The 13,066-nt window shown below is 43.5% G+C and overlaps 1 protein-coding gene across 5 annotated transcripts in view; it reads right to left on the reverse strand.

Moving 5' to 3' along the window:
• L1CAM (L1 cell adhesion molecule) overlaps positions 1–13,066 on the reverse strand; it is a 603,152-nt gene that overhangs the window by 140,455 nt on the left and 449,631 nt on the right. For 3 of the 5 annotated variants that reach the window (XM_086940234.1, XM_086940235.1, XM_086940238.1), the window contains one exon: positions 171–185. The exons of the other annotated variants lie outside the window; for them this stretch is intronic. In XM_086940234.1, coding sequence (XP_086796360.1) covers positions 171–185 — 15 coding nt within the window. The remainder of the gene's footprint in view (positions 1–170; positions 186–13,066) is intronic. 5 annotated transcript variants of the gene reach the window in all.

Genomic DNA, 13,066 nt, shown 5'->3' on the forward strand with positions numbered 1-13,066 from the left:
GCAGCCTTATATGGTGTAACCCCCCAAACAACCCCCCCCCCCCCGCCCCACCCTTCCACCTCAAACACACACAAAGGAAGGGGGACCTGGGACTGTGCAGATCAGAAAGGAGGGGCCACAGACACCACTGGAGGGGAGACACAGGGGGGAGAGGGGGAGCAGAGACTTACGGTTCGGCCATTTATCTGGGGTCCGAGGAGGCATGAGGAGAGAGCAGAAGAGAGGGTTAGAGAGCTTCAGAGCAACCAGCAGCGCAGAGCATTAGTGCAAAGCAGGCGACACAGTGAGACCGTTAGTGCAAAGAGACGGTCTAATCACAGCAACAGAGATGCACACAGGGCAAATTAATGACACTACTGCAACGGGTCACTCTAGTCTCAGCAGCAGTTAATACAGAGTAATCTCATCAGTGCAAAGGGCTGGTCTAACCATAGCAGCAGAGCTCAGTAACAACACCAGCGCGATGAGACAGCCTAGGCTTAGCAGCAGTTAATAAACAGAGAATAAGTAAAGTCTTAGCAGCAGTTAAAACAGTCATAGCATTAGTGCAAAGAGCTGGTCTAATCATAGCAGCAGAGATACACACAGAGCACGTTAACGACACTAGTGCTACCAGACACTCTAGTCTAGTCGTAGGTAGTTAACAGAGAACTCAATAATGCAAAGTCTCAGCAGCAGTTATTACAAAGTAAGCTTATTAGTGCAAAGGGATTGGTCTAATCATAGCAGCAGAGATACACACAGAGCACATTAGCGACACTGGTGCAACGGGCCACTCTAGTCTCAGCAGCAGTTAGTAAACAGAGAACTCAATAATGCAAAGTCTCAGCAGCAGTTATCACAGAATGAGCTCATTAGTGCAAAGGGCTGGTCTAATCATAGCAGCAGAGATACACACAGAGCACGTTAACGACACTAGTGCTACCAGACACTCTAGTCTAGTCGTAGGTAGTTAACAGAGAACTCAATAATGCAAAGTCTCAGCAGCAGTTATTACAAAGTAAGCTTATTAGTGCAAAGGGATTGGTCTAATCATAGCAGCTGAGATGCACACAGAGCACATTAACGACACTCATGCAACGGGCCACTCTAGTCTCAGCAGCAGTTAATACAGAGTAATCGCATTAGTGCAAAGTGCTGGTCTAATCATAGCAGCAGAGATACACACAGAGCACATTAATAACACTGGTGTAACGATGCACTCTAGCCTTACAGCAGTTAATAAACAGTTAATCAGCTAGGACCCATTATTGCAATGACTCTAAAGCAGGCAATTGATAGATCTCATTAGTACAAAGGGCCGGTCTAATCATAGCAACAGTAATTGACACAGCGCTCTTTCACGACACTAGTGCAACGAGCCAGTCTAGTCTCAGCAGCAATCAGGCAATTAGTGAACAGAGAACTCAATTCTGCAAAGTCTTAACAGCAGTTAATACAGAGAAATCTCATTAGTGCAGAGGGCCCGTATAATCATACCAACAATAATACACCCAGTGCTCATTAGTGAATTTCGTGCAACGAGCCACTTTAGTCTTAGCAGCAGGTAATAAACAGAGAACTCATTAATGCAAAGTCTCAGCAGCAGGTATTAAAGAGTAAGCTCATTAATGCAAAGGGCTGGTCTAATCATAGCAGCAGAGATACACACAGAGCCCATTAACGACACTAGTGCTACCAGACACTTTAGTCTTAGCAGCACTTAATTAACAGAGAACTCATTAATGCAAAGTCTCAGCAGCAGTTATTACAGTGTAAGCTCATTAATGCAAAGAGATTGGTCTAATCATAGCAGCTGAGATACACACAGAGCACGTTAACGACACTAGTGCTACCAGACACTCTAGTCTTAGCAGCAGTTAATTAACAGAGAACTCATTAATGCAAAGTCTCAGCAGCAGTTATTAAAGAGTAAGCTCATTGATGCAAAGGGCTGGTCTAATCATAGCAGCAGAGATACACACAGAGCCCATTAACGACACTAGTGCTACCAGACACTCTAATCTTAGCAGCACTTAATTAACAGAGAACTCAATAATGCAAAGTCTCAGCAGCAGTTATTAAAGAGTACGCTCAATAATGCAAAGGGCTGGTCTAATCATAGCAGCAGAGATACACACAGAGCACATTAACGACACTAGTGCCAACAGACACTCTAGTCTTAGCAGCACTTAACAGAGAACTCATTAATGCAAAGTCTCAGCAGCAGTTATTAAAGAGTAAGCTCATTAATGCAAAAGGCTGGTCTAATCATAGCAGCAGAGATACACACAGAGCCCATTAACGACACTAGTGCTACCAGACACTTTAGTCTTAGCAGCACTTAATTAACAGAGAACTCATTAATGCAAAGTCTCAGCAGCAGTTATTACAGTGTAAGCTCATTAATGCAAAGAGATTGGTCTAATCATAGCAGCTGAGATACACACAGAGCACGTTAACGACACTAGTGCTACCAGACACTCTAGTCTTAGCAGCAGTTAATTAACAGAGAACTCATTAATGCAAAGTCTCAGCAGCAGTTATTAAAGAGTAAGCTCATTGATGCAAAGGGCTGGTCTAATCATAGCAGCAGAGATACACACAGAGCCCATTAACGACACTAGTGCTACCAGACACTCTAATCTTAGCAGCACTTAATTAACAGAGAACTCAATAATGCAAAGTCTCAGCAGCAGTTATTAAAGAGTACGCTCAATAATGCAAAGGGCTGGTCTAATCATAGCAGCAGAGATACACACAGAGCCCATTAACGACACTAGTGCTACCAGAAACTCTAATCTTAGCAGCACTTAATTAACAGAGAACTCATTAATGCAAAGTTTCAGCGGCAGTTATTACAGAGTAAGCTCGTTAGTGCAAAGGGATTGGTCTAATCATAGCAGCAGAGATACACACAGAGCACATTAACTACACTAGTGCTACCAGACACTCTAATCTTAGCAGCACTTAATTAACAGAGAACTCATTAATGCAAAGTCTCAGCAGCAGTTATTAAAGAGTAAGCTCATTAATGCAAAGGGCTGGTCTAATCATAGCAGCAGAGATACACACAGAGCCCATTAACGACACTAGTGCTACCAGACACTCTAGTCTTAGCAGCAGTTAATTAACAGAGAACTCATTAATGCAAAGTTTCAGCAGCAGTTAATACAGAGTAATGGCATTAGTGCAAAGAGCAGGTCTAATCATAGCAGCAGAGATACACACAGAGCACGTTAACTACACTAGTGCTACCAGACACTCTAGTCTTAGCAGCACTTAATTAACAGAGAACTCATTAATGCAAAGTTTCAGCAGCAGTTAATACAGAGTAATGGCATTAGTGCAAAGAGCAAGTCTAATCATAGCAGCAGAGATACACACAGAGCACGTTAACTACACTAGTGCTACCAGACACTCTAATCTTAGCAGCACTTAATTAACAGAGAACTCATTAATGCAAAGTCTCAGCAGCAGTTATTAAAGAGTAAGCTCATTAATGCAAAGGGCTGGTCTAATCATAGCAGCAGAGATACACACAGAGCACATTAACGACACTAGTGCTACCAGACACTCTAGTCTTAGCAGCACTTAAGTAACAGAGAACTCAATAATGCAAAGTCTCAGCAGCAGTTATTAAAGAGTAAGCTCATTAATGCAAAGGGCTGGTCTAATCATAGCAGCAGAGATACACACAGAGCCCATTAACGGCACTAGTGCTACAAGACACTTTAATCTTAGCAGCACTTAATTAACAGAGAACTCATTAATGCAAAGTTTCAGCAGCAGTTATTACAGAGTAAGCTCGTTAGTGCAAAGGGATTGGTCTAATCATAGCAGTAGAGATACACACAGAGCCCATTAACGACACTAGTGCTACCAGACACTCTAGTCTTAGCAGCACTTAATTAACAGAGAACTCATTAATGCAAAGTCTCAGCAGCAGTTAATACAGAGTAATGGCATTAGTGCAAAGAGCAGGTCTAATCATAGCAGCAGAGATACACACAGAGCACATTAACTACACTAGTGCTACCAGACACTCTAATCTTAGCAGCACTAATTAACAGAGAACTCAATAATGCAAAGTCTCAGCAGCAGTTATTAAAGAGTAAGCTCATTAATGCAAAGGGCTGGTCTAATCATAGCAGCAGAGATACACACAGAGCACGTTAACGACACTAGTGCTACCAGGCACTCTAGTCTTAGCAGCACTTAAATTAACAGAGAACTCATTAATGCAAAGTCTCAGCAGCAGTTATCAAAGAGTATGCTCATTAATGCAAAGGGCTGGTCTAATCATAGCAGCAGAGATACACACAGAGCATGTTAACGACACTAATGCTACCAGACACTCTAGTCTTAGCAGCACTTAATTAACAGAGAACTCATTAATGCAAAGTCTCAGCAGCAGTTTTTACAGTGTAAGCTCATTAATGCAAAGGGATTGGTCTAATCATAGCAGCTGAGATACACACAGAGTCCATTAAATACACTAGTGCTACCAGACTCTCTAGTCTTAGCAGCAGTTAATTAACAGAGAACTCAATAATGCAAAGTCTCAGCAGCAGTTATTAAAGAGTAAACTCATTAATGCAAATGGCTGGTCTAATCATAGCAGCAGAGATACACACAGAGCCCATTAACAACACTAGTGCAACCAGACACTCTAGTCTTAACAGCAGTTAATTAACAGAGAACTCAGTAATGCAAAGTCTCAGCAGTAGTTAATACAGAGTAATGGCATTAGTGCAAAGAGCAGGTCTAATCATAGCAGCAGAGATACACACAGAGCCCATTAATGACACTAGTGCAACCAGACACTCTAGTCTTAGTGACACTTAATTAACAGAGAACTCATTAATGCAAAGTCTCAGCAGCAGTTATTAAAGAGTAAGCTCATTAATGCAAAGGGCTGGTCTAATCATAGCAGCAGAGATACACACAGAGCCCATTAACAACACTAGTGCTACCAGACACTTTAATCTTAGCAGCACTTAATTAACAGAGAACTCATTAATGCAAAGTCTCAGCAGCAGTTCTTAAAGAGTAAGCTCATTAATGCAAAGGGCTGGCCTAATCATAGCAGCAGAGACACACACAGAGCCCATTAACGACACTAGTGCTACCAGACACTTTAATCTTAGCAGCACTTAATTAACAGAGAACTCATTAATGCAAAGTCTCAGCAGCAGTTATTAAAGAGTAAGCTTATTAATGCAAAGGGCTGGTCTAATCATAGCAGCAGAGATACACACAGAGCACATTAACGACACTAGTGCTACCAGACACTTTAGTCTTAGCAGCACTTAATTAACAGAGAACTCATTAATGCAAAGTCTCAGCAGCAGTTATTAAAGAGTAAGCTCATTAATACAAAGGGCTGGTCTAATCATAGCATCAGAGATACACACAGAGCCCATTAACGACACCAGTGCTACCAGACACTCTAGTCTTAGCGGCAGTTAACAGTGAATAACGGGGATGTTTTTCACCGAGGAGTTCTGACTTCTGAGTGACATCTGATAGACACCAACGAGATTAAGCTCAAGTTGTCTATAATGTCTCTCAGAACCCCGAGGTTCATCATTGTCCCCCCAAAAATCATTTGCGACTGCTTTCAACTGCTACGCAGTGGCAATGGAGGAATGGGGGCCCCATTCATATCATGGAATCTGTTATGTATCTCTGTCCCGAAGGTTAAAACAAAAGAGCTTACCTGACATCCTAAACCAACCCTCCACCTTCTTTACCTTTCTTCTCTCTCCTGCAGCAGTGCTTTCTGTTTTCAGGCAAAGCAGAGAAGCAGCACCACGATACTAAGCATGGGCGGAAAATCCGTTTCGCTCGCGGATTTTGCGGATTTTCGGGAAATTCGCAATCCGCGAGATTCGCGAATCTCCCGCAAAATCCGCAAATCCGCGAGCAGCGGATTTTGCTCGCACTGCTCGCACTGTTCGCGTGAGTTCGCGTGAGTTCGCGCCCCGCGAATAAGTGCAAAATTGCAGAAATACGATTTTAACAAAATGAAAGTAACTACTTACCAGGTTCAAAAGTTCAGGCTCATCATTAGTAGCCATTTCCTGTAGTGCTTGCTGAGGGGCCCCTCCAGAGTTCAGTTGCCAGTTGCAACTATTATGTGACCCTGCTCTGAACCTCAGAATAGTTACACATATGCCACAAAGGTCCTGAATTACAGCTAAGGGAGACAAGCAGGAGCCAGGCTGGCAGTTCAAATCCATTAATCAGCCCCTAATTCATTATTGTCAGTTGGGGCAGGGCAGGTGTTGTAACTAATTTTGCAACAATGAAAGCACTTAGCAAGTGCAAAAGTTCACTAATCAGGAAGCACTAAGGAAGCAGGTGCCAGCTAAAAAAATATTCTGTGACACATTAATCAGCCCCAAATTAATTCAGGTCACTTGAGGCAGGGAAGGTGTGCTTGCGTTGCCACAATAATGTACACTGACTGGACAACCAGAGGGTGCTGTGATGAAACAGAGGGTGGCATGGGTGGGCCAGAGGGTGGCATGAGTAGTCAGAGAGTGGCAGTGGTGACAGAGAGTGGCAGTGATGAAGAAGAGTGTCCCAAACAGGCTGGACACGTAGAAACAACAAGTTCGCGAAACTTGCGACCCGACAGGTAAGTTCGCAATTTGCGACATTGTACAAAACCCTCGCGAACTGGCAGAAACCCGCGCAAACACACAAAAAAAAAATCCGCAAATTCGCGAGAATTCACGGATTTTGCGGATTGCGAGTTCGCAAATCCGCAAAATTCGCGAACGCGAGATTCGCAAAATTCGCCCATGCTTACACGATACCAGGCTCTCGGAGCATGCGGTCACCTGGCCAGGATGGACCTCATGACTTAACTAAGTCTGGGTGGTTAACTACACTCCACTCGCTGAGTTTGCAGAGTTTTCCGCACTCCACGTTACGCGGAGCTTGTGGAGTTCCGAAAAACTCCGCTTTGCCGAACGGAGTTTCATCCCCACTTGCGTTCTTCAACGTCAAGTTGGGCAGTGTGAGCGAGGTAAATCCACCTCCCGGTGAGATTTTTCCTCGTTCCCGATCGTCAACATCAAGTTGGCGGGCGCAAGCTTGGAAAATCAACCTCCCGGCGAGAGTTCTCAAGGCGGACGGTCAGATTTCTCATGCGAGTGGTCACGTATGCTCGCAACAGTTACGTTGAGACACCATCCGTTAGTGGTGAGAAAGCTGCAGCTCTAGTAAATGTCTACTCGAAGCCCGCTTGAGCTGTGCATGGTGATGTTCGTGATGTGCGGACAAGCACCTGGCACTGAAAATCACAGCGAACGGCATTTATCTAATGCACTCCACTGCTCGCGGAGCTCCGCATAGTGCGGCAGACATTTTTTTTGCACTTTTTTTGCACTTTGTGTCTTAGACATCACAACAGTGGGTAACAAGTTTAGTTATCAACTATCGCTACCAAGGACATCTTAAGTATTTTGGGGGCCCTGAGACAAATGTATTTTGGGTCCCTTGTTGGGAACAGCTTTGATATTATGGTCCAGTTTCAGCTCTTTTCATGCCCTCTTTGGCTAGGTTACTGACACTGCACAGACACATGCGTCTACAAGTGTTTACGTCTAATATTCAGGGATAATGAGGTGTGTTTTCAATTTTGTACCACAGCAGCAGCTTACTAATACTATTGCAAATAATCTCTGTGACACCCTCCCGTTTCTCATCAGTGAGGTCTTGTTTTATTCTAAAAGAGAGTTTATTTATTGGATGTTGCATGAAACATAAACACATTTCTCTGCATCCTGTTTGTGATAGATTATCACACATCAGCCACATTAAAAATAAATTAAAGGAAAACGGTATTTAAAACAATCCCTTTAAGAATGATTCAAGCTCACTAGGGAAGGAGACCCTGCAGAAGAGAGCTGGCTCTATCAAGGGCCCCTGAAGGGCTGGGGCCCACTTTGTCCATGCCTTATAACATGCAGGTTGCTACGTCATAGAAGTGGGTTATGAGATTCAGGAACGGACATAAACAGCAGAAGCTCTGTATGAGAGCCATTCATAGCAAACACAGAACTCATTATGGTGGTCACAACAGCAGTGAACACGCAAGAGCTAGTCAGTGCAAAAGGCCAGTTTATTCTTAGCAGCACTTAATATACAGAGAGCTCATTAGTGAAAGTCTCAGCAGCAGTTATTACACAAAGAACACATTAGTGCAAAGTCCCAGCAGCAGTTATTACATAAAGAACTCATTAGTGCAAAGTTTCAGCAGCACTTATTACATAAAGAACTCATTAGTGCAAAGTCTCAGCAGCAGTTATTACATAAAGAACTCAGTGCAAAGTCTCAGCAGCAGTTATTACATAAAGAACTCATTAGTGAAAGTCTCAGCAGCAGTTATTACGTAAAGAACTCATTAGTGCAAAGTTTCAGCAGCAGTTATTACATAAAGAACTCATTAGTGCAAAGTCTCAGCAGCAGTTATTACATAAAGAACTCAGTGCAAAGTCTCAGCAGCAGTTATTACATAAATAACCCATTAGTACAAAGTCTCAGCAGCAGTTATTACATAAAGAACTCATTAGTGCAAAGTCTCAGCAGCAGTTATCACATAAAGAACTCAGTGCAAAGTCTCAGCAGCAGTTATTACACAAAGAACTCATTAGTACAACGTCTCAGCAGCAGTTATTAGATAAAGAACTCATAGTGCAAAGTCTCAGCAGCAGTTATTACATAAAGAACTCATTAGTGCAAAGTCTCAGCAGCAGTTATTACATAAAGAACTCAGTGCAAAGTCTCAGCAGTAGTTATTACATAAAGAACTCATTAGTACAAAGTCTCAGCAGCAGTTATTACATAAAGAACTCATTAGTGCAAAGTCTCAGCAGCAGTTATTACATAAAGAACTCATTAGTGTAAAGTCTCAGCAGCAGTTATTACATAAAGAACACATTAGTGCAAAGTCTCAGCAGCAGTTATTACATAAAGAACTCATTAGTGCAAAGTCCCAGCAGCAGTTATTACATAAAGAACTCATTAGTGCAAAGTCTCAGCAGCAGTTATTACATAAAGAACTCATTAGTGCAAAGTCTCAGCAGCAGTTATTACATAAAGAACTCATTAGTGCAAAGTCCCAGCAGCAGTTATTACATAAAGAACTCATTAGTGCAAAGTCCCAGCAGCAGTTATTACATAAAGAACTCATTAGTGCAAAGTCTCAGCAGAAGTTCTTACAAAGATAACTCTTTGCCTGTGATGAGAATAATAAACCGGATAATACCAAAGGCCAGCCTAACCCCGGAAGCAGTTAATTTACAGGGAGTTCATTTGTGCAAAAGACCAGCTTGGTTTTAAGAGCAGTTCATACAGAGAGCGATCAGTGCGAAAGGTGCAAATAATCTCACAGTAGCGAATGCACAGACAGCACGTTAGTACAAAGGCCAGTCTAATCTTAGCAGGAACTTACATACAGGGAACTCACGAATGCAACGCGTTATCAGCAGTTAACTCACAGATAACTCGCCATCAGTGCAAAGTGTCAATCTAGCTCCAGCAACGGAGATTACACAGAAAACAAGTCTAAAGCGACAGGCTCTTCGAAGCAGTACTTAACACACGAAGAGGTCACTAGTGAAATTAGTGCAAAGTGCCAGAGTAGCATTCACGACAGTGAATACACATAAAACTCACAGACAGTCTAGTGTCAGCAGCAGTCAATGCACAGGAAGCGCTATAGTGAAAAGGGACGGTGCCACCTCAGTAGCAGTAAATAGAGCACTTAGTGATCAGAGTGCTGATTAACTCACTGAGCTAGCCTATTCTCAGCAACACTTGATGCACACACGGGTCAACGGTGCAGTCACTGCAACGGTGTAGTCTGGTTCTAGCAGTTTATACATCAGCAGCCATTAGTGCAAAGGGCTAGCCTACACCCAGCAGCAGTTAACACACAGTGGGCAGATTAGTGCAAAATACCAATGTAAACCTAGCAGCAGTTAATACACAGAAAGGTCATTAATACAAAGGGCCAGTCTGGAGTTTAGAGCACCAGTTGCGGCTGGTAGGGAATGGGGGTGGTGGTTCGGGATGATAGGGTTTGAAAAATATACTTTTTTCAAACCTCTTAGCTCTTCTGCTGTCTCTCCTCCTCCTTTATCCTCTTCTCTTCCTGTCTCCGAGTCTGGAAGAAGCACGAAACACTCAGGCTCCCCTAAGCAAAACACCACGCTGCAATGCAGTGTTGTGATTGGTCTGCGTGCTGTGGTTCAGCGCTCAGATGTGGTTTAGGGAGGCTGTGCATGTTTTTCACCCATGATGGGTGTTACAGCCCGGTGGAGAACATGCAAAGTGCGCATGACTGATTGGCCGGCCCAGGACAGCCGGCCAAACCGTCATGATTACTTAAATGCAAGAAGCGCTCCTCCTCCCGATGCCACCCGCCCCACCCGCCCTAACCCAGCCCTGAGGCAATGACAAATAAATGAATAATAATATTGTTAGTATCATTTTGTTTCTTCCTTTTTACCTGCTCTGAGAGCCGTGGGGTGACACCGCCCCCGTAGAGCACGCATTAATATAAAGAACCATGGTATCCCTAGCAGCAATTAATGCAAAGAGAACTCATTTATGGGAAGAGCTAGTTCAGACTTAGCAGCAGTTTCTACGCGAGAGCTGATTGGTGCAAAGAGCGGGTCTAAGCCTACCAGCAGTTCATACATTCTGGGTAATCGAGAGCCGAAGGGTCTGCGGGCTTGACCACCACCAGCTTTGCACAGCATACGGCAGCGCCAGGATATTCTCGCGGGTGGTAGTGCACTTTGCAAATGAAGCACATAACAGAGCATACCATTACATAAATTAAAACATCGGTGCAATGAACCAACCTAGTTTTAGATAGGGCTGGGATGGAACTCCCAGAGTTTTACTCCATGGATTTCCGTAGCGTTGATAAAAATTCTACAGAGTCCCTCAGAATTGCGCACACTGTTGGAAATAGGCACATCGCGCTGCTTGAGCTGTGAGTTAGCACTGGGAGCTCGGTTCGTGATGAAAAATCAGCACGAATGAAGGCAGCATGTGGTGCACCAGGGGACACAGCTTCTCGAGTAGATTTTGCTGCAGCTCGAGTAGATTTTGCTGCAGCTCGAGTAGATTTTGCTGCAGCTCGAGTAGATTTTGCGACAGCTCGAGTAGATTTTGCGGCAGCTCGAGTAGATTTTCTACTCGAGCGGCTCCTTTCTGACCATGAAAGGCCGTGACCACCCGCGTCGGTGAAATCTCCTGGTGTGCCCTCCTCGCGACCTAAAATCATTCTAGTCGATGCCAAATCATGCCCACACTCGACAACTTACTTTTTACAAGCTGTGCATGAGAAAAGATTCTGCCGTGTCGTGGATGACGGAATTTGGCCAGAACTGCATTTTACAAGCATAACGTGGAGCGACCAAAATTCTGCTAATCCTACCGGTGGAGCAGAATATATCGCCCACCTCTAGTCTTGGCAGCAGTTTAAACACAGAGAGCTCATTGGTGCAAAGAGAAGTCTAGTCTTTGAAGCATTCCACATATTCCCTTCCCATACTTTCTCGACTGTGCTGTCCCGCTTCACTCCCAAGAAGTCTGTCACAGTGGGGCAGACACTGAGCTCCTGGAGGGATGCTGGCGCACGCAGAAAGCACGCTCTGACGTCACTTTAGTACCCTATCAGCTACCTCCTGGAAACCAGGGCCCTGTCCATGTGAATTGGTGATCTCAATGGGGTAACCCAGTATTGTGCAGACCCCCCGGGATGGATACAGTATAGGAGTAGTGGTTCTGCCACATACAAATCTCTTCTGTTTAATGTCCACCTTTCCTGGTGGGAATCCACAGCATATGTGTAAGCAGCTCACAACTGATAGAACAACAATTTTGATTTATCAAGTCTTTTCTTATATTTAGAAAATTAAAGGGAAAAAAACAAAAATACTACTTGACAATATTCGACATACACAACAAAATACATAAAAGATATTCACAATAGTGACATGAAATGGTCACAGATTGTGGCAAAACACATCAAGAAACTCCACAAATTGTAACAAAGGGACAGAAAAGCATAAAAAATGAAACCATATTTCTTCTTATATTACTAGCAGCCACAGAAACCCTAACAAGACGACTTTATTTATATAGATCTTACTGGGCTGAAAGCATGCTCGTTCTTGAACGTCGACGTTTCGAGCCCTAATATTGTGTGTGTTTCATAAAAATCATCCTGCCCATGTGAAGGCAGAAGACTCTGCCTTACAGAAGGTGTCCTGTCACTACGGCCCCAAGAGTAGGAGTCATTTCCGCCATGAGGGAACATCCTAAGTATGATACACATTTCAAATCGCATGAGGATTTAGGGCCCGATTTAGGTAATCCCAGATTACCGATTCTTAAATACCGAATCATACCGATTCGGTATTTAAGAACTGGCAATCGGGATGTAGGTAATTTTACCGATTTAATTACCGAATCGGTATGATTCGGTAATTACCGAATCAGTATTTACCGATTCGGTAATTGCCATTCATTCCTATGGGCCTGGAGGCCCATAGGAATGAATGTCAATTACTGAATCGGTAAATACCGATTCTGTAATTGGGGGAAACATAGAGGGTTGCAGGGTGTCACTTTGACACCCTGTTGCACCCCTCAATTGCGCATGGGTGCACATGTTGCAGTATGTCTGCAACATGGCACTGTTTTAAAAGCAAAAAAAATGCTTTTTAAAGGGTTTTCATTATTTACCACCAACTTCTAGTTTGTGGTAAATAACGAATTCTTAAACCCCTGTAGCACTGATTACAGTGCTACCTACATGTCAAATTAGATTCAGTCATTTTACCGAATTGGTAAAATCACTGATTTGGTCAAATTACTGAATCTGTATTTTAACATGCCCCTACATACCAAGCTAGAAATTCTGGTCGGTAATGGCCGAAATCGGCCGCTACCGACCGGTATTTGCCTTCCTACATCTGGCCCTAAGTCTCTTGTGTTTAACCGATGAATACAAGACGCACAGAGGGACCAGCATGAGTGTGAAATAGAGGTG

This window comes from Lissotriton vulgaris, chromosome 10 (genome assembly GCF_964263255.1).
Source record: "Lissotriton vulgaris chromosome 10, aLisVul1.2, whole genome shotgun sequence".
Taxonomy (NCBI): domain Eukaryota; kingdom Metazoa; phylum Chordata; class Amphibia; order Caudata; family Salamandridae; genus Lissotriton; species Lissotriton vulgaris.